Raw genomic sequence first — 19,799 nt, forward strand, 5'->3', positions numbered from 1 at the left:
GGCTCATGTTGAAGACATGCTGAAGTACTCCACATAGCTGGGGGGCACAGGCTTTGAGCACCCTGGGGCTGACACCATCAGGGCCTGCAGCCTTATTTGAGTGGAGTCTCATCAGCTGTCTTCTCACATGGTCAGCAGTGAAGCACATTGTGGAGGTGACGACAACCAACCAAAATACCATGTTTGGTTGCCATAAACATGGCTAGAGATATACAGACTTCTCCTTAAACAAATATCTAGTTTGATCCCTATAAACAGGGCTGGAAATGTCCCAACCTCTCAATAAAAAATGCCCAGTATGGGCGCCAAAAACACAGCTGGAAATGTCCTGACCTCTTGTTAAAAAATATCTGGTTTGGTAACCACAAATGTGTCTGGACACGTCCCAACATCTCCTTAAAATATCCCTGGTATGGTCTCCAAAAACAGGGCTGGAAATGTCTTGACCTCTTTTTAAAAACTACCTGGTTTGTTTGCCACAAACAAGGACGGAAATGCCCCAGTGTGTTGTTAAGAAATACCCAATTTGGCCACTACAAACAGCTGGAAATGTCCTGACCTCTTGTTAAAAGATATCCGGTTTGGTCGCCACAAACACGTCTGGACACATCCGAACATCTTCCTAAAAAATACCTGGTCTGGTCACCAAAAACATGGCTGTAAATGTCCTGACCTCTTCTTAAAAAACACCCGGTTTGGCCACTACAAACAGCTGGAAAGGTCTCACTGTCTGGTAAAAGAAATACCCTGTTTGGTTGCCACAAACATGGCGAGAGATATACAGACATCTCGTTGAAAAAATACCGGGTTTGGTCCCCAAAAACTCAGCTGGAAATGTCCTGACCTCTTGTTGAAAAAACACCCGGTTTGGTCACCACAAACACGTCTGGACACATCCCAACATCTCCTTAAAAAATACCTGGTATGGTCGCCAAAAACGGGGCTGGAAATGTCCTGACCTCTTCTAAAAAAATACCCGGTTTGGTTGCCACAAACATGTCTAGACACGTCCCAACATCTCCTTAAAAAATACCTGGTATGGTCGCCAAAAACGGGGCTGGAAATGTCCTGACCTCTTGAAAAAAAAAATACTTGGTTTTGTCACCACAGATATTAAAAATACCTGCTTTGGTTGCCACAAACATGGCTGGAAGGGTCCCGACGCCTCGTTACAAATACCTAGTTTGACTGCCACAAACAACTGAAAATGTCCCAATCTCTCAATAAAAAATGCCCAGTATGGGTGTCAAAAACACAGCTGGAAATGTCCTGACCTCTTGTTAAAAAATACCTGATTTGGTAACCACAAATGTGTCTGGACACATCCCAACATCTCCTTAAAAAATACCTGGTATGGTCTCCAAAAACAGGGCTGGAAATGTCCTGACCCCTTTAAAAAATACCCAGTTTGGTTGCCACAAACACGACTGGAAAAGTCCCAATATCTTCTTTAAAAAAAACTACATTCAGTCGTCACAAAAAGGCTACAAATGTCCTAATGTCTTGTTAAAAAATACCTGCTTTGGTCGCCACAAACATGGCTGGGAGGCCCCGACGCCTTGTTACAATACCCAGTTTGACTGCCACAAACAACTGAAAATGTCCCAACCTCTTGTTGAAAACTACCCAGTTAAGTTGATACAAACACGACTGGAAATGTTGCTGTCTCCTGAGAAGAAACTCATATCCATGTAATCTGAACTACATCACTTTAGAAATGTTGATATGATACATACGGCAACATGTAAGCTAAAGCAAGGTCAGGCCAGGATGAATCGGGGAATGTGAAAACTGAAGATCCAAAAAAGAAATTTAGGCAAAAAGTAAACGGCCTCCAAATTTCCAAAATGTCTCTTCTTTGTTAAATGATGCATTTTACATTGCTACAACACCGACCACTGAAGAGGCCTCGTCTGCTCACTCATTATCTCTTCATGTGACTGAAAACACTTTGTGACTGAGATGATTTCACCGCAGGGGGGGAAGTGAGCGCCTGCCGAGCTGAAACAGATAAGGTCGGCCTCCCGGGTGTTAGGTAAACATCAGGTGCTGGAGGCTACAAAGACAAAGAGACATACCTTTCCACTAAATAAAAGACCTGAGAGGAGCAGCAGGTGTTCTGCGCTCGCCTTTTCATTCAGACTTCACTTCAATCCTGTGAGAAAGTCTCAGATCTTCAGTCTTCAGACGGTAGATGTTTGAAACACTTTGCAACACACTGCAGCAGTCAGGGAACACGTTTTATCAACTAGACTTGTTTTTTGGGATAAAACCAACAAGTATCCGCCAGCAGAAAGCCTGCTGATGCTCTGAGAGTAAAAGGTTGGAGGTGCCCTTATAGTTTAGTGATTCCCTGATTCACTCGGCTCTAACCCTGCTTTAACATTTCTAAAGTGATGTAGTTCAGATTGCATGAGCTCAGAGGGGGTTATGGTGGATGGTGTAAGACTGAGGTGAGACAGCCGTGTTTGTGGCGATAAAACCGGGTATTTCTTAACAGGAGGTTGGGACATTTTTAGTTGTTTGTGGTGACCAAACCAGATATTTTTTTGACAAGTGATCCACACACTTCCAGCCGTGTTTTTGGCAACTTTACTGGGTATTATTTAACGACACATCTGGACATTTCCAAACGTGTTTGTGGTGACCAAAGCATGTATTTTTTTGAGAAGAGGTCAGGACATTTCCATCCGTGTTTGTGGTGACCAAAGTGGGTATTTTTTTCACAAGAGGTTGGGACATTTCCATCCGTGTTTGTGGTGACCAAAGTGGGTATTTTTTAATGAGACATCTGGACGTTTCCAAATGTGTTTGTGGCAACGGCACTAGATATTATCAAACGACACATCAGGACATTTCCAGCTGTGACTGTGACGACCAAAACAGGTATTTTTTTGAAGAGTTTAGGACATTTCCAGTCGTGTTTGTGGCAATTATACTGTGTATCTCTTAATGAGACATCTGGACATTACCAAACATGTTTGTGGTGACCAAACTGGGTATTTTTTTAATGAGAGGTTGGGACATATCCAGCCGTGTTTGTGGCAACAAAATTGGTGATCTTTTGACAAGAGGTGGGGACATTTCCAGCTGTGTTTGTGGCGACCAAGCCGGATGTTTTTTGACAAGAGATCAGGACATTTCCAGCCGTGCTTTTAGTGACCAAACCGGGTGTTTTTTGACAAGAGGTCAGGACATTTCCATCTGTGTTTGCGGCAATCAAAGCCGGTATTTTTTGACGAGAGGTTGGGACATTTCCAGACGTGTTTGTGGCGACCATACTGGGTATTTCTTCATGAGACATCTGGACATTTCCAAACGTGTTTGTGGTGACCATACTGGGTATTTCTCAATGAAACATCTGCATGTTACCAAACATGTTTGCGGTGACCAAACCAGGTATTTTTTTATGAGCGGTCAGGACATTTCAAGCCATTTCTGTGGTGACCAAACAAGTATTTTCAAACAAGACATCTGGACATTTCCAGCTGTGTTTGTGGCACCCACCCAAATGTTCCAGTGTCTTTATTAAGACATCAGGACATGTCTAGCCATGTGGTGACAAAGCTGGATTTTTTTTTTTTTTACTAGCTGTTGATACATGTCCAATCGTGTTTATGTCTCAGTGTCTGGTAGAAAAATATGTAGCTTGATTGCAACAAACATGGCTGAATTTTTTTGTTAAAAAAATGCCTGGTTTGGTCAAGTGAATATGAAATTAATTATGTTTTAATCTTCATTGCTTCAATGTGTTTAAAAATAATCTTAAAAAAAGTTGCATTTAAGTTTATCTACTAATTTGCTGATGATAAAATACTACATAAAGTAAAGACAGGTTTACTGAATAAACCTAAACAAAGCCTGTCACACACATGTCCTGCACTGTTAATAATTAATTTCATGTGCATCATTTTATCCTCATGTTTCTCTAAATTAAAACCTGACTGGAGGCTCACTTCCTCTACAGCTGCTGACATGCTGTGAGTATAAGTAACATACCGAGTACAAACAGCTGCGCAATACTGCGTGTACACACAAAGTATATAAAGCCTGCTGCACAAATGTCTCAACAGTCCCGAGTGAAAGATTTTTTTTTGTTTGCTTTTGCATCAAATTGCTGTTTGTTCCTCGGCTTGCTGATGAAAGTGATTTGAAGTCCGACATGTGGCTTCAGATGATGAGGTTGGATTGTAGAGATGTCAACATGTGGCACATGTGTCTCTGCTGATTTTCATCTGACGTTATGAGTTTCATTTTTCTGGCTCACTTTTACGCACGGATGTGGCGCTTCCCAGCAGTGACTCCAAACACTTCTTGAAGTTGAGAAGTGTTTGTAACCCGTGCTGAAGCCTTGGAGACGCTGCTGAGAGGATTTCAGTTTCCATTAGGATGCTTAGGATGGATCATTTATCGATTTTATGCACGTGATGCGTTGATGGAGAGACAGAGGACCCACCTATAGGAGCAGACTGTGCCTCCTCCCTCCCTGCTCTTCTGTGGTGATCTTACGCACAGGGGAGCCGCAGTGTGCAGCGAGCGGAGCGCAAATTTAAGTCTCTAATTTCCACAACAGGAGCGGGTGGATAAGTGCAGTTTGCGCCACTTTCGCACCGTTTCTCCAAACTCCCAATGGGAACCTGAAACCTGCCTGCCGCATCTCTCAAACCCGGAGCCGCAGAAATGGACTGTTGCGCATTTGGATATTTACGCATCGCGTTGCTGTGGGTCGTGCAACTAGGAGCGCTTGCACAACATGGTAGGTGGAACTTTCTGTGGCTTACGAGCATCCTAAATCCTTTTGTGTCCATTATGATTTTCAAATGGTCCCCAGCTGCCATGACGCAGATGGTTTTACCCACAAGACATGAACTAGATGATGTCTAATGCAACCCAGACTCACGTTTCAAATGATTATATCTGTGAATACAATGCAGGAAAAAGGAACTTGCTGCGTGACTTGGCCTGCGAGGCTGCATTCCTATCACTCAGCAGGTCCAGAGGTTAGATGGACCTTCAGAGACAGAGAGGAGATCACACAAGGGCAAAGGACACAGCTTTGCTCGAAGAGAAATAAATGTTTCAGCTGAATGACACGCAGTTTCTGTCGGGTTATAATCACAGAGAGAAGGAAGCAGCCCTTATCTGACCACTCATTTTGGTTCCCATTATCAAGAAACAACCAGCTACAGTCAGGACTTACTGAGGCAAAAGTGCAGTAAAAGCAGCATGAAGAGAAATAAAAGTAACAGTGGAGTTATAAATCAGAGAGCAGCCCTCATAACGATGCAGCTGGAACCGACTCCCTACAGTAAACTGCTTCATTCTGCCTCTTCACTGTCCCATCATGCCTTTCTCTTTCTGATATGAGCTGCTCTTGTTTGACTATAACATAACAGTGTTGGTCGGACCAACATGCCACCCTGTCCTCCATCGCGCTCACATCTCTGTCTCCAGGGTGTCCAGCAGCACATCAAAGCACACACTCGTAAACTTTAAGGCAGGCCATCGTAAAATGTAACACTGAGGGTCCTTGCAGAGGTTTGCGACGAGAATACCAGGCATTTCTGAGCCAAAACAAAGTCTGCTGTAACTCCAGGACACATTTGTCTGGTTGACGAAAAGAATCAAACACTGAATGGCTTCAGTTGATCATCAATAGAAACATTTTCTGGATGTCAGTGATATGTGCCACAAAGCAAACACAAATTATCAGATTTTTTTAGTAACACAAAACAAAAAACTGGAGCACATGTGTTAGTGAATAGCACTGCATCCAACACATTCTCACCCCAAGTCGTCACATATCGCTGCTTTGTCAGTGGACTGTCACATCTATGTCTTACATGCTAGGTATCCTCCTGCGTCCGCTGCTGTCCCTTCAGGATGCCGCAGCGAACAACGCTGACATCAACACAAGCACATGGTTAGGTTTAGAAAAAACATCATGGTTTGACTCATCATTGAGACGGGAAGCAAACACAAAGCTCCTGGGTGAAAGTCCAGGGTTTGTTGGACCCATCCACCACACCCATTGACGACAGCTCCTTATATTGCGTCTTTACCAGCACGGTTTCAAACTGACGGCGTCCAGCAGCGTATCATACCGCCACAAAAGGTGCCATCCGGCCACGTCATGATGTGATACACTTTATTGTCCCCCGAGGAAAATTCAGGGGTCTTCAATGTTTTCAGGCTAAGGACCCCTTGGCCCAAAGACAGACAGCAGGGACCCCTACTACATATATTTTTTAAAAAAGAGTTGCACTTGAGATATTTCTGAATATTTTTCGGGTCTTCTCTTGTTTGCCTAGCTGCTAACTGCAGCAGTTGTAGCATTGCTAGGTGCGTTAGCCTCACCCTCTGCACTTTCAGTGGTGGTTTCTACGGTAGACGGTGTGTGGCGTTACAGCTGCGTTACAAACTGATGCCACCCACTGGGATATCATGCCACTGCAACAAGAGTAAAATTAATAGGTCCTAACCCTAAACCGATCTCACTCCGAAGTAGGGCTACAACGATTAGTTGACTAATCGATGACTAATCGACTATTAAAATAATCGGTGACTATTTTAGTAGTCGACTAATCAGTTTGAGTCATTTTGCATAGAAAAGAACTATAAAAGTACCCAAAATACTCTTATTGCAGCTTCTTACGTTCAAATATTGGCAGCTTTACACACTCTCCCATGACGGTGAACTAAAACCCTTTGGCGTGAGTACGAAACAAGACATTAGATGACGTAATTTTGGGGTTTGGGAGAGACAGACCGACATTTTTCAACATTTTAACACATTTTCCGATAAAATGATGAGTCGACTAATCCAAGAAATAATTGACAGATTAGTCGACAGTGACTACTCTATGCAAACTGTGCATTTCCTGTGAAAACAGAAGTGTATCTTGAAAACAGACAACGCATGTAACAGGCTGAAGTTGTACGGCGTCCATTATCTTAACAATAATCGCACCTTGGGTACCTGGATGTGGAAAGTCCATGACCAAACATCGAGATGTGACGAGGACGGAGTGAGAATCCTCTCTCCCTACATGCTTCAGCCTTCCGTTTATCCAGAGGAAGTGCTCTACCTTGGTCATGTCTAGATGATATCCCCGGATTTGTCAGAAACTCCCACAGGATTTCATGTTCCATGTTTTAGCTGATCATTTCATTTTAATCATTTAACTGGACTTTACCACAGCGTTGTCGCACCACAAAACAGCGAGACAAGAATATTTTAAAGTGGCTTGCAAGAGTTTCCTAAATCTCGGGATACTATCTAGCCACGACCTTGTGCAACATCTTTACCACCATGTATATTCCATATCACACCAACATGGTGTTTTCAGCTGGGAAAAAATGCTTCGGTGGACACATGGTCTTTTAAAAGTGACACCAGCGACTGTCCAACCAATGAGACTTTGATCAGACGAGCGCGTATCGACCAAACAATCGACCAACCGACCAGAAGGTGTCAACCGTACACCCAATAGTAGTTGATACATTTCAGTAAAATACAAATACGTCAGCTTTCATGGTGGCACAAAGTCCGTTGGATTCATCCTCTGGGGGACATGAATGTCTGGACAAAATGTCGTGGTAATCCATCAAATGCTTGTTGAGATATTTTAGTCTGGACCAAATTGATCAAACGGCTGCTAGCATGGCGAAAACACAAATGTTGGGTAGTAGTCGTCGCCTACCTCACTCCTGTGAAGCCCTTTAACGTCATTTATCTTGTGCAGGGTTTCATTTGAGAGCTTTTGTGTCTCACAGTGGTACAAATGCGGCTTTTCCGCCTTGTCAAGAAAGAATTTGGCATCAAAGAAAACCTTCTCTGTCACTACTGGTTATTAAAAACCCATGTTCTCCAAGCTCTGCTCTTAAATTCTACCACAAAGATGCTTGAATGATTAGTGATAATGAGTCTTATTTTATTTAAGCAGATCTCATCCAGACCCATGACCCCGTCTGTGTCCGTCTGACTGTAGTTTCTGTTTTCGCAGTGAGTGACAGACCCTCTGGGAAAGAGACCGGTAACCTCAGTTGTGTTAACACCACGCTCTCCCAAATTAATCTTCTTTCCTGAGAAACTGGAGAATTCCCTGCAGAGTCGCTGCACATCTGGGCTGCTGAGGGCCTCCCTCCCAGTGGGATCTCCTCCCCCCGGGGGCCGCTTCATTAGCTCACCGCCCCCCGCCCTCTCCCAACCCCAGTCCCCCTCCAGCTCTGTAAACTCATTAAGCTGCCAATAGGAACAGTTTAGCCAGCAGGCAAAGTCTCGCCAATTGTTCTCTTGCCTCAGAACCTGGTTGTTTGGACAACCTGTGACCTCGCATCTTGTCACTGGAGCTTCCAGACGAGGTGAACACGCAGACAGGCGGCGATGTAAACAAGAGCATTTGCTTTCAAGGGGCTGTCAACGTGAAGACCAGCCTGTAAGACCTTGTTTAGGTTTGGGATCAGCGGCAGTAACTTTGCCCCGTCCATTCAAGGCTTTGACGCTCTCAAGACATCCTAAATACCCCGAATGTTTGTTTTCCTTTATGTGACTTTACTCAGCCGCCACAATCAAACTCAAACACAGAAAAGGGGACAAGGTGAAAGAACAGCCCATCCTTTTTAGTGGCAGTTTGTTAAGAAAGGCCCCTGTTGATGACTTTGACCCATTTCACTTGACAGATGTAGAGCTGTTGAGAGTGTGCCAGTGTGGAAAACTACATGTTCTGCTCAAATAATTCTCCCGGTTGTTTCAGCCTGCAGCTGCAGGCGGTGTTCAGAGGCCAGTCATGCGCCATTGGCTTTAGCGTCCTTTCCTGGGGCGAGTTTAGAGAGGCGAGAGGCTCACAGGAATGTCTGTTGTTCTTAGTAATTTAGATAACCTCTGGGGGTGAAATGATCCTTCCTGCTCACCTCCTCAATGCTCACTGACAGTTTAAAGAGCGAACCGTACATGTGATTCAGTCACCTTTTCCATGCTTCCATTTCCTGTTATTCATGAAGTTCCTCAACAGCGAATCAATAATGTATGATGGTTACAGGTCGATAAACATACGACTGAAGACGCTCAAGATGTATAGTGTTAAAATATGCTCAGTTAACTCCTTTATCCAAGACTTTAGTTCCAGTACAATTGTGCTTTAATTTGTGTTGAAGTTTTAAGAGGATCGGTTCGGTTGCGCCAACCAAACTAAGACTCGACCTGGACTCTAGTTTTCTATGTTTTCGTGTCTAAGTGACGAATGGGAACAAGTTTTTAAACTGGTCCAGTATTGTGAAGTGTCAATGTACGTCCACTAAAAATGTTTGCTTTTGTCACTGACAGGCTCAGATTGTTATTCTAAGTGTCTGACAACATCATAGAAAGGATCCCGACAGAGATAGCCCTGTGTGTTGAAGAGTAAGATCCTTTTTGTTTAACCAGAAACAGCCCCGAAATTGCTATCGACAAACCCACCAGACTCCATTTACAGTAATTTTATAATCTTTTAAAGTCGACAGAAACAAAATAAAACTCACAAAAGTAGTCTTGGCGGCATGGTGAAGCAGTGGTTAGCATTGTTGATGAACAGCAAGAGGGTTCCTGGTTTGAACCGGGGGTTGGGGGTTCGAACCCTTGTCAGCGTGGTCCAAAGACATGCAGGTTAACTGGTGACTCTAAATTAACTGTAGGTGTGAATGGTTGTCTGTCTCTAAAGCCCTTTTTAAACAGGAGTTGTGCAAATTTGCAGGAAAGCCCAATCAGTCTTTTTTCAGCATTGGCAGTATAAAAACAAAATCGGGGAGTGCAGCAAAATGCCGCCTACCTACTTTTGTTTATACAGAATGTGCCTTTTTCGGGGCAATGGGGGGCGTGAGCAAGTAGCCCCTCCTGTTGCGGAAGGCCGCCTCGGTCTGTTTAAATTAAAGGGTTCCACCAATATGTCTACCCTACGAGGCGGAAAATTGGGCACCTTGGATCAACTCGCCAATCCGGCTCTGTGTGTCTAAACGCTCGCAGCTTGCCGACAAAACGGCCCAACATTTGCCGACAATCTGGCAAATCTTGACCCTTAACAGGATAAGTGGCTCAGCAGCTCTGGCTTGGTCCGAATGAACTCTTAACTCTCCCAGTTAGATGTGAAGATATCACAGACTAGCTGCAGTGACATCACCTACTGGTTTTGTATTGCCGTACTGAAGCCATTTCAGCCGTCGCCACATTAATTTTTTGGAGCCAGAAGTGACCATACTCTGACGAGAGGATGGAGTTGTGGAAGAGCGTGGGGTGGATCTGACTCAGGGTCTGTAGGGACGCTACAAGCAGTCCTGCCCTTTGATATATGAATATAATTAAGTTTCAATAAAAAGTTCACGATGGGGTTATTATCGCAATATTTTTGTGTGGCAATATCATATCGATACACTGTTTATTATATAAATAATCAATATTACAGGTACAAATTAAACTTTTTGTCGCCTAATAGAATAATAACATCAGAAGTTAAACATACTTTTGGGGACATAATTTGCAGTTGAAAAAAGGTGATGAATCCCAATATTTGTTAGTGTGATACTCAGCATATTGCAACATGTTAAAAACCACAATAATGTATCGTGACTTATGTATTGTGATAACATCGTATTATGGGGCCTCTGGTGATGCCTGACTCTTTGAGTTATATAAAAATTCACCCCAACACAGTTGTCATGAGTGCTGACATTATCTATGGAAACTGTACGAGGCTGTAAACATGTTTATTTCTGCTGTAAAGTTGGGCATTTTAACACGGGTGTCTATGGGGATTGACTCACTTTTGGAGCTAGCCTCAAGTGGCCATTAGAGGAACTGCAGGTTTTGGCACTTCTGTATTGGCTCCATTTTTGGAGGGTGCCACCTAGAAAATGTGCTGGCCCTATACATGTTGAAATTACGGTTTATGTAATGGAGTCTGGTGGGTTTGACGATGGCGATTTCGGGGCTGTTTCTGGTTAAACAAAGAGGATCTTACTCTTTAACTAAAAGGTCTATGTCTGTAGGGATCCTTCGCATAATGTTGTCAGACAAATTGCCGCTGTACCTTACGCCGCAGTGTGATGTGCAACTCCCCAGAAATGTAACCACACGTCATGGTGATGCAGACCTCCTGTCTGTCTCTGTAAGCTGAAACCATTTCCCTCAGTGGAAACAAAGATGTTATTTACTTTTATTACACAGATAAGAAACAATAAACCGTGAAGACAATAAAGCCTCCACTAAAATAGCATTTTAAGTCTTGTGTGTGATTTATCCTGGCTTCATATGAGCAGAGGAAATCTCTGCTAGCTGCTAGGCTAATTTATACAATGTAAAACGCCATAGGCTTGTGGTAATAACGTTAGCATGTTGTATTTTTTTTGGAAAACAACAGTTGTTTTGTCAGTGAACCTTGTGAGCTGTAATGGAGCCAAATTTTGTAACGTTACCTTTTTTAAATGTTGCTGTTGTCCCTGGCTTTATATGAGAAGAGGAAAAGTCTGCTAGCTGCTAGGCTAATTTATACAATGTAAAACGCCATAGACTTGTGCTAATAAAGTTAGCATGTTGTATTTGTACTGGACCAATTTCAAAAATTGTTGTTCCCATTCCTCACTTAGACAAAAACATGTGGAAGTAGGGTTGAGGTTGGAAAACACTGAATTGACCCTTTAAAAATTAACTTTTATTTGAGCAAATAAAAGTTTTTTTTAACATAAATTAGCAGGATTGAAACTCAGGGCACTATTTTTAAAGTTGAGAGAAAATACTGTTAAGTGGACCTTAATTCCCTATCCAAGGCCAAGAATAAACTTCCACACTCCAGTTTAATAGTGGGAAAGAGACAACTTCTCAGCCCAGCCAAGGACAGTCAGCCCTTGTTTGCCGTTTCCCCTGATGACACAAGTTGCCTTTGTTTTGTCTATCTTTATCACGTCTGTCCTCTCAGTGCCGTCTTGTTCACAACCACACAGCAGGATTCAGTCACAGATAAAGACATGACTCCGGGGTAAACCTGCTCATCTGATCACGGCCTGAGATTCTTCAGTTTCCATTTCCTCTCGAGGAGATTTGGGGTTGGAAAATGTTCAGCAGAGGCGAGCATCCAAAGAGATTAAAGCTCTCCAAAAGTGGAAAATTATTTTAAGAGGTTTTAAAGCCGGGCCACAGAAACATTTAGTGTCTGTGTCTCAGTCTGAACAATCATTTTTCTCCCCTGATCCTTTTTCCTTAAACCAACTTTAAACACAGAAAAACATCTGCTAAATTAATGTGTAATTTCCACCGTCCTTGTTCTTCACATCTCAGCTCCAGAGTGTTACCCAGGAGGTCATCGGACTTTGCGTAATCCCTATCGCAGCGTCGACTTTGACTCCACGGAGATCCAGAACACAGCCATCCAGGACCTGATCTGTGACCACTCGCTGTCGCCGGGCTGGTACAGATTCAAGATCAACAACAAGCCGGCGGAGATGCCAACCACCTGCGTTGAGGTAAGACACCAAAAATACTGGTTGTGTTTTCATCTTTGCACAACGTCCTGTGTCTCTGCTCCGACTGCCTGATTGTCAAAATCTTCAAATAAAATCTCTGCCAAAAAAATAGCATCAAACATCCTCTCCCTGCGCAAACATCTAGCATCCAGCAGGTTTAATGAGCACCTGCAGCCCAGGTGGAGGGTATAATAACCCCCTCACTACAGGTAATGACTGTTTCTGTTGACGCCTGCCCCGCAGATGAACCGCTGTGGTACACAGGCTCCGGTGTGGCTGTCACTGAAGGATGCTTCCCTGCCCCGGCCTGGCGAGGTCCGCCAGCTCTCCGCCTGCGCCACCTGGCAGTTCTTCCAAGGCAGCACCAAGGACTGCTGCCTCTTCCGCATCCCCATCACTGTGCGGAACTGCGGCGAGTTCCTGTTGTACCACCTGCAGCCCACACAGGGGTGCATGGGATACTGCGCTAAAGGTGAGCAGAATCTGAGCTGACGTTGAAAGGAACAGTTCACCCCAAAATCAAATATTGTTCCTCTTCCCTCTTGTGCTGTTTATCAGTGTAGATGATTCTGGTGTGAGCTGCAGAGTGTTGGAGATATCAGCCGCAGAGATGTCTGCCTTCTCTAGATGTCACTCAGCTTGTGGTGCTCAAAGCGCCAAAAAAATACATTTGAAAAACTCAACATCAATGTCTCTTCGCAGAAATCATGACCCAGTTACTCAAGATAATCCACAGACCTTGTTGTGAGAAGTGTCATGTAGGAACTATTTTCTTTGTACTGAACACCACCTGCCTACTGTATCACCGCGCAGAAGGAAGAGTGCATCTACTCACAGACGAGAGGCTCGGGCTCGTGACAGTGCCAGATGTAAACATTAATGGCGTCCTTCTTGGCTAAGCTATAACGTTAGCTAGCTCAGTGATGCTGGGTGAGTTAGCAGTAGATGCACGCTTCCTTCAGCGGAGTGACACGGTTGGCGAGTGTAGTTCGACAGAAAGTAAATAGTTCCTACACATTCTCACTCCCAACTCGTCCACTACTGATACTTGGCCAGTGGCCCTACACGTCAAACTATGACGCTCTAGGTACCCCTTTAGCACTATTGACCTTATGTAGCATAGGTTAGGTTTAGGAAAAGAAATACGTTGACGATGTACCTTAAAATAACTCAAAGTTCACACGGTTCTGAACATCGGTCGGTTCACCACCCCAACCTGTCTCCTTATCGCTTCCCTCTTTAGTCTTTACTTCTCTCTTTACGTCCTCCTCAGCTGAGCTGTAACGTTAGCTCGGTGAGCTAGCAGTAGATGCACTCTTCCTTCTGCGTGATGATAAGGTTGGCGGTTGTAGTTTGGCAGAAAGAAAATAGTTCTGTGGATCAAGGTCTGTGGGTTATCTTGAGAAAACGAGTCAGGATTTCTGGAAAGAGAGAAAGGTAGAGAGAGAGAGTTTTTTTTTTGTTTGGGGGTGAACATGTTCTTAAGTTCTTTGTGCGCTTGGTAAAAGTCAAAGGTCACACATTTCCTGCAGTGATTTTTAAAGTTGACAAAGAGAGGAATCTTGAGGCCAATACCTATATTGATATTGAGAGATTTAAAAATCTGGGACGGGTTGCACAAAACACCTTAAGTTTTCTCCTCGAGTATGACACTTGACACTTTCTCCTTAGCTGAGGGACTTACACAGTTGCAAAGAATTCCTTTCATTTATCATCTTTAAATTCAGTCATGTTGTAGTTAAGATAGAGTCAGAGGTACCTTAAGGGTTTTCTCTTCTTTTACCTTGCTTTGGTTGCTAAGGTCTTTTGTGCAACAGTCTGGGGACTCCTTAAGTATAGGACCAAGACAAGGAGAAAACCATGAATACTTAGGTGAACATTTTAAGAATACCTTCTTAAACGGTTTTGTGTAACCGATTTTAATGTGAGGAAATCTTAACTACGGCTTTAAGGAAAATCTTATCTTAAGGTGTTTTTGCAGCCGACCCCTGATGAATATATACAATATTTGTGCACAATAATGATGAGAAGAACTCTCATGTTTCAGTCACTCCAGAGTTAGGACCCAGGCTCTGCCCACCAGGTGAGGTCGAAGTCAACGGCCGATGCAAAGGTGAGACTTTCTGTTGGCTTCTACAATCTTAGCAAAGACAAGTGGACTTTAATCAGTGCTTGGGATATATTTTATATTTTATATTTATACCAATACTGTAGCAAATGACATCAAATTTATTGTAAATTTCAGCTGCCGTCCCATCCCTGCCGTCGCGCCCAGCGATCACCCCGGAGCTCATCGGCCACAGTGTCCAACTGAGGTGCTCCTTCATCCCGCCGCCTTGGAACCAGCCACTGGGCTTCCAGGTGGTCTGGGCCAGACACATCGGCCACAGCATGAAGGCCGAGATCAGGCAGGAATCCACGCTGAAGCCCTTCTCTCTGGTGGAGATGGATGGCGTTCACTTCAGGCTCGGAGAAACGGTAATTCCTGCCAGACCGTGCTGAGAGTTTCGGGGAGCACATGTGGAGGGCTTGACCCCTCGAGTGGGCAACGTAAGCCATGGATCATGCTGACCTCTTTTTGCCTGGGTTCACAAAGCAAAGGCAGATAGGCAACGCATGTCGTGTCCCGTTAAGAGAAGGCAAGAAGAGGGTGGGGAATTTAAATCAGTTGCAGGTTGGGAAAGCCTCGCTCCACATGCTTCCCATTTAAACCTCCCCATTCAAATCTTCACTGTGAATTCTGGGGATGTTTTTCTTACATGGACGGATGCACACAGATACAGTAAAGCTGTTCTCAACACTTGCACTCATTCGGCTGTTCTCTTTTAATTGCACAAATTGTCCAGTTCAGTTCCAGTGTCCGACTGTAAACCTGCCTCCTGACAGGAAGTTGGAGGATTCTGGAGGTGTGGGAGTCGGGTCTTCTGCAAGCCTCTGCGACCTTCAGCTGTGTGTATCTTGATAGAAGTTTATTTCCAGAGTAATAAACGGCAATCACTCGTGGCAAAGACGCTCCAGAACGAATCTGATTTGTCCTCATTTTTGTGCATGTTGTGGGTCAGACGGCCATCAGCTGGATTCTGTTACCAGAAGACATGAGGTGATACAAAGCATTTGATCAGACCGTTCTTTGTCTCTGCAAGAGGTCGGCTTTGAGCGTCAAGATCATTATTCAATCCAGGATCGAGGAGCAAGGAGAGGAACTTCATCTTACATTCAGCAGGGGTTGTGGCTGGTTAAATCGGACACAAGAGTCTTGTGCTGCTGACCAATAAGCAGAGAAATTGAAGACGTTAACGGTTGTCAGGCTGAATAATTGCTCGTGAAAGTCATTCTGGTGAGCCGGAAAATAAGAAAGGAATCTGAAAGTTGGAGTGTCCACAATTTGGCAAAGTTTCCTAAAGGTGCGGACACACTTTAACCTGAATAACCCCGGTTTCACTACAGGCAGATTCACTCACTACAGGGGCGAGGAAATAAAACCTGAACAGCCAATCAGAGTGATCTCTCTCACCGACAAGCTCCGCCGCCGATTCAACATGCTCAATCGGCCGACGCTGAAGTGCCAATGGTGCGGGACACACCACAAAAACTAGGCAGACAGACGCTCACCGACGGCCCGACTTTGGTCGACGGCCGACTGTCGGCTTGGTGTGTCAGGGCCTTAAGTCGTTGGAGACTTTTGGTCTCTCACTAAGGGATGTCCCAGTTAAGTTTATTTGCTCCCAGTCCTGAACTCACCAACGCTGCAGTAGGTTATAAGGTTGTCGTTCAATGTCTATAAGGATTTTGTTCAATTGTACTAACTAGCTTAGCTCCGAAGACACACAAAGGAATTTTGAAAGAAGCAGCACGCTGATGACGTCAGAGGGCTGGGATTGGTTGAATGCAATGTTGATCCAATGTTGAGCATGTCCTGCTTGGCAAAACCGCGTCGTGCCTCGCCCCAGCAGGTGGGATCTCTCGCGAATACCACCTGTTAAACAGAGGGGGCAAAAATTACAACTAAGAGGGCGACCTCCCTTGAAGCTTTGGCCTGGTGGACAGTTGATGACAGCTGCATGTAAGCGTTACAGCTGGCGTAAAACATATGATCGGCTAGGTTAAAAAAAGCCGATCCCATTTATTACAATGCCTTGATCAGCCCCGGTACTGATCTCTGAGATCAGATCAGGACATAATGGATCTTCTTTGATACAGCTGAAGTGGATGTCTTCTCTGCATTTGGAGTAATAATTATTTTAATGAAACGTCTTCTCTCGACAGTCTGCTGCACAGTCTCAGCTCTGACGGCTCTCATTTCCTGTAGAAATTATCTCTTGCCTGGAAACATTAAGTTATTAGACTTTCAACGTGATGCTGTTTGAAAGTGAGGTGATGTCACTGTGACTGCTGGCCCTCGTGCAGCTGTGGGCCATTGTGCTTATTGTCCATATTTGGACACTGGGGTTGTGTTAGTTGTGTCTGGAACGTGTTGCAGAAGGGTGGGCTCATCCTCACAGACTTTTTTTAACACGTGTTGATGGAGCAGCTCAGTCGGGTCAAAGGTCGGCTTCGTTTGTCTTAAACCATGAGTTAGTGCTCTTGGAGCTACATTAGGAAAGGTTTTGGTATGGAAGGAATCAAACCCTGATAGAGGCATTTAAACTCTGCTATACCCTTTATTTTTAACGTCTTTTATGTGTACATTATTTTATGGATTAATAAGAGCATTAAGTGATGTCAGCGATGTTTTCCTTGCAGTTCTCCTGCAGTGTGTCAACTTTCAGAGCCAACTTCAGCCACAGCAGATCTTCTCCGAAAGAAAGTGAAGGTTTCTACGCAGGACTGAAGGTAAACATTCTCGTCTTGTGTTTTAACTCCAGCATACGAGTGTTTGAGAGCTGTACGTTCAAACTTACCTGACGGCTCTTTGTCTCCTCTTTCCCTTCAGTTTTCTCCAGACTCGCTCCACATCGCAGAGAACAGTAAAGAGCACGAGGTGACCGTGCACAGCACAGTACCCATCCCCTGCTTCGACCCCGACCACGGCCACCAGTGTGGAGTCCCTCTGGCTCTGAGCGTCCACGACCCAGGTCAGACCTGCAGGAAACAGGAGATAGTGTTTGAGTATCTTGTGCAGTTGTTTGGGGACAGAAAATCCCAATTTTGGAAACAGGATGGAGCTGGGTGGGATGAGCCTGCAGCAACCACGGCAGCTGACCAAACATACCACTCTATTCGCCTTAATATCCCCTTGATTGGACAAATATATTCGAATTTGTGACCAAAACAACGTAAGGGAACTGGAATTCTTTGTATTTACAGATAAATGATCCTTTAAAAGAAATTGCCTTTGCTAAAATATGCATACGTTGTTATGAGCATCTTCGATTAGCTCATAAAGGACTCCAGTGGGTGATCATCAGAACAGCTATTTCATGTCTTGGGTTCCTCTTCTGTTATGCTCTGACTTGCCCTGCACATCATCACATCAAAGCCAGCTCAGGAAGACATTATTACAGCTCTGCAGGCAGCTGTGTGCCGTCCGTTAACACTAACTCACCACTGTGTTGACATTTGCAGACAGTCTCGGACATGAGGCCCCAAATGTGGCGCTGTCCGCCTGCCAGGTGGAGCTCCAGCCCAGCGCCTGCAGCCAAGGCAGCTGCGGCCAGGTGAGCTTTTTTGTTACCGCTGTCACCGATTTCACACGTGATGGGAATCGGCCGAGTCTGATCGGTGTTTTACCCGGATCGAGTGCACCGAGAATCTGGAGAAGCTACGCCCCGACGTCTCTGAAAGTGAGTTGAAATTAAATTTCTTGGACCTTTAAGGATAAATGTATATAAATCTGATGCTTTCATCTGAAGGAAAAGCTGTTCAGTGCCGTTTGAGAGCGTTCAAGAGATCCTCAAGGGTTTCCATGGGTTCAGGAAAACACTCAAGTCATTCTTGAGGGTGTTCTAGGGATCCTTAAGAGGTTTTCATCGGTCATTGAGGGATCCTTGAACACGTATTAGTGGACCATAATGTGAATCAATGAGTACAGGAGGTTGAGGGGGTTTCAGAGATCTTTGATGACTATCCTGGAAATCTTGAGGAGGTTTCAGGTACCCCTTGTCCACCAAATTAGCTCTGGTTCTTGAACCAGTTCCATCAAAGATTCTTGGACAGCACATTGTCCGTTCGACCTCGTCACATATCGATGTTTGGTCATGGGACGTCGTTCTTGGACACCATATAAAGTTCTGCCTGTTACATGCATCGTCTGTTTTCAAAATACACTTCTGTTTTCACAGGAAATTTACAGTTTACATGCAGTCTCTTTCAAAATAAAAGCACTACATCGGTACAACAAGACGAAATGACATTTTATTCCTTCAACAACAAACACACATGGTTAAGTTTGGGCAACAAAAACGCATGATTAGGTTTAGGCAACAAACACACATAGTTGGGTTTAGACAACAAAAACGTGGTTGGGTTTGGGCAACAAAAACACATGGTTGGGTTAAGCAACAAAAATGTGGTTAAGTTTAGGCAACAAAAACACATGGTTGGGTTAAGCAACAAAAATGTGGTTAAGTTTAGGCAAAAAAAACGTGGTTGGGTTTAGGCAACAAAAACACATGGTTAGGTTTAGGCAACATAAACACATGGTTAGGTTTAGGCAACATAAACACATGGTTGGGTTGAGCAACAAAATCATGTGATTAAGTTTAGGCAACAAAAACTTGTGGTTGGGTTTAGGCAACAAAAACACATGGTTGGGTTTAGGCAACATAAACACATGGTTGGGTTAAGCAACAAAATCACGTGGTTAAGTTTAGGCAACAAAAACGTGGTTGGGTTTAGGCAACAAAAACACATGACTAGGTTTAGGCAACAAAAACACATGGTTGGGTTTAGGCAACAAAATCATGTGGTTAAGTTTAGGCAACAAAAACGTGGTTAAGTTTAGGCAACAAAAATGTGGTTGGGTTTAGGCAACAACACCATGTGGTTAAGTTTCGGCAACAAAAACATGTGACTAGGTTTAGGCAACAAAAATATGTAGTTAAGTTTCAGCAACAAAAACATGTGACTAGGTTTAGGCAACAAAAACACATGACTAGGTTAAGCAACAAAATCATGTGGTTAAGTTTAGGCAACAAAAACACATGACTAGGTTTAGGCAATATAAACACATGGTTAGGTTTCGGCAACAAAAACCTGTGACTAGGTTTAGGCAACAAAAACACATGGTTGGGTTTAGGCAACAAAACTCTTGGTTGGGTTTAGGCAACAAAAACACATGCCTAGGTTTAGGCAACAAACACACATGGTTG

At 44.1% G+C, this 19,799-nt stretch overlaps 2 protein-coding genes across 4 annotated transcripts in view; one reads left to right on the forward strand and one right to left on the reverse strand.

The window, feature by feature from the left end:
- kynu (kynureninase) overlaps positions 1-17,529 on the reverse strand; it is a 41,730-nt gene extending 24,201 nt beyond the window's left edge. Inside the window, exon 1 of the mRNA XM_050064094.1 lies at positions 17,391-17,529. The gene's annotated coding sequence lies outside the window, so the exon portion shown is untranslated. The remainder of the gene's footprint in view (positions 1-17,390) is intronic.
- The window catches only part of si:ch211-246m6.5 (von Willebrand factor D and EGF domain-containing protein), a 46,681-nt gene continuing 31,098 nt past the window's right edge, over positions 4,217-19,799 (forward strand). Inside the window, exons 1-8 of one of the 3 annotated variants that reach the window (XM_050064092.1) lie at positions 4,217-4,756; positions 12,305-12,489; positions 12,733-12,961; positions 14,537-14,602; positions 14,735-14,967; positions 17,233-17,322; positions 17,423-17,564; positions 18,055-18,272. In XM_050064092.1, coding sequence (XP_049920049.1) covers positions 4,681-4,756; positions 12,305-12,489; positions 12,733-12,961; positions 14,537-14,602; positions 14,735-14,967; positions 17,233-17,322; positions 17,423-17,564; positions 18,055-18,272 — 1,239 coding nt within the window. In that variant the 5' untranslated portion in view covers positions 4,217-4,680. The remainder of the gene's footprint in view (positions 4,757-12,304; positions 12,490-12,732; positions 12,962-14,536; positions 14,603-14,734; positions 14,968-17,232; positions 17,323-17,422; positions 17,565-18,054; positions 18,273-19,799) is intronic. The other 2 variants (XM_050064091.1, XM_050064090.1) reach the window with 2 other exon arrangements.

Source organism: Epinephelus moara, chromosome 16 (genome assembly GCF_006386435.1).
Source record: "Epinephelus moara isolate mb chromosome 16, YSFRI_EMoa_1.0, whole genome shotgun sequence".
Classification (NCBI taxonomy): Eukaryota; Metazoa; Chordata; class Actinopteri; order Perciformes; family Serranidae; genus Epinephelus; species Epinephelus moara.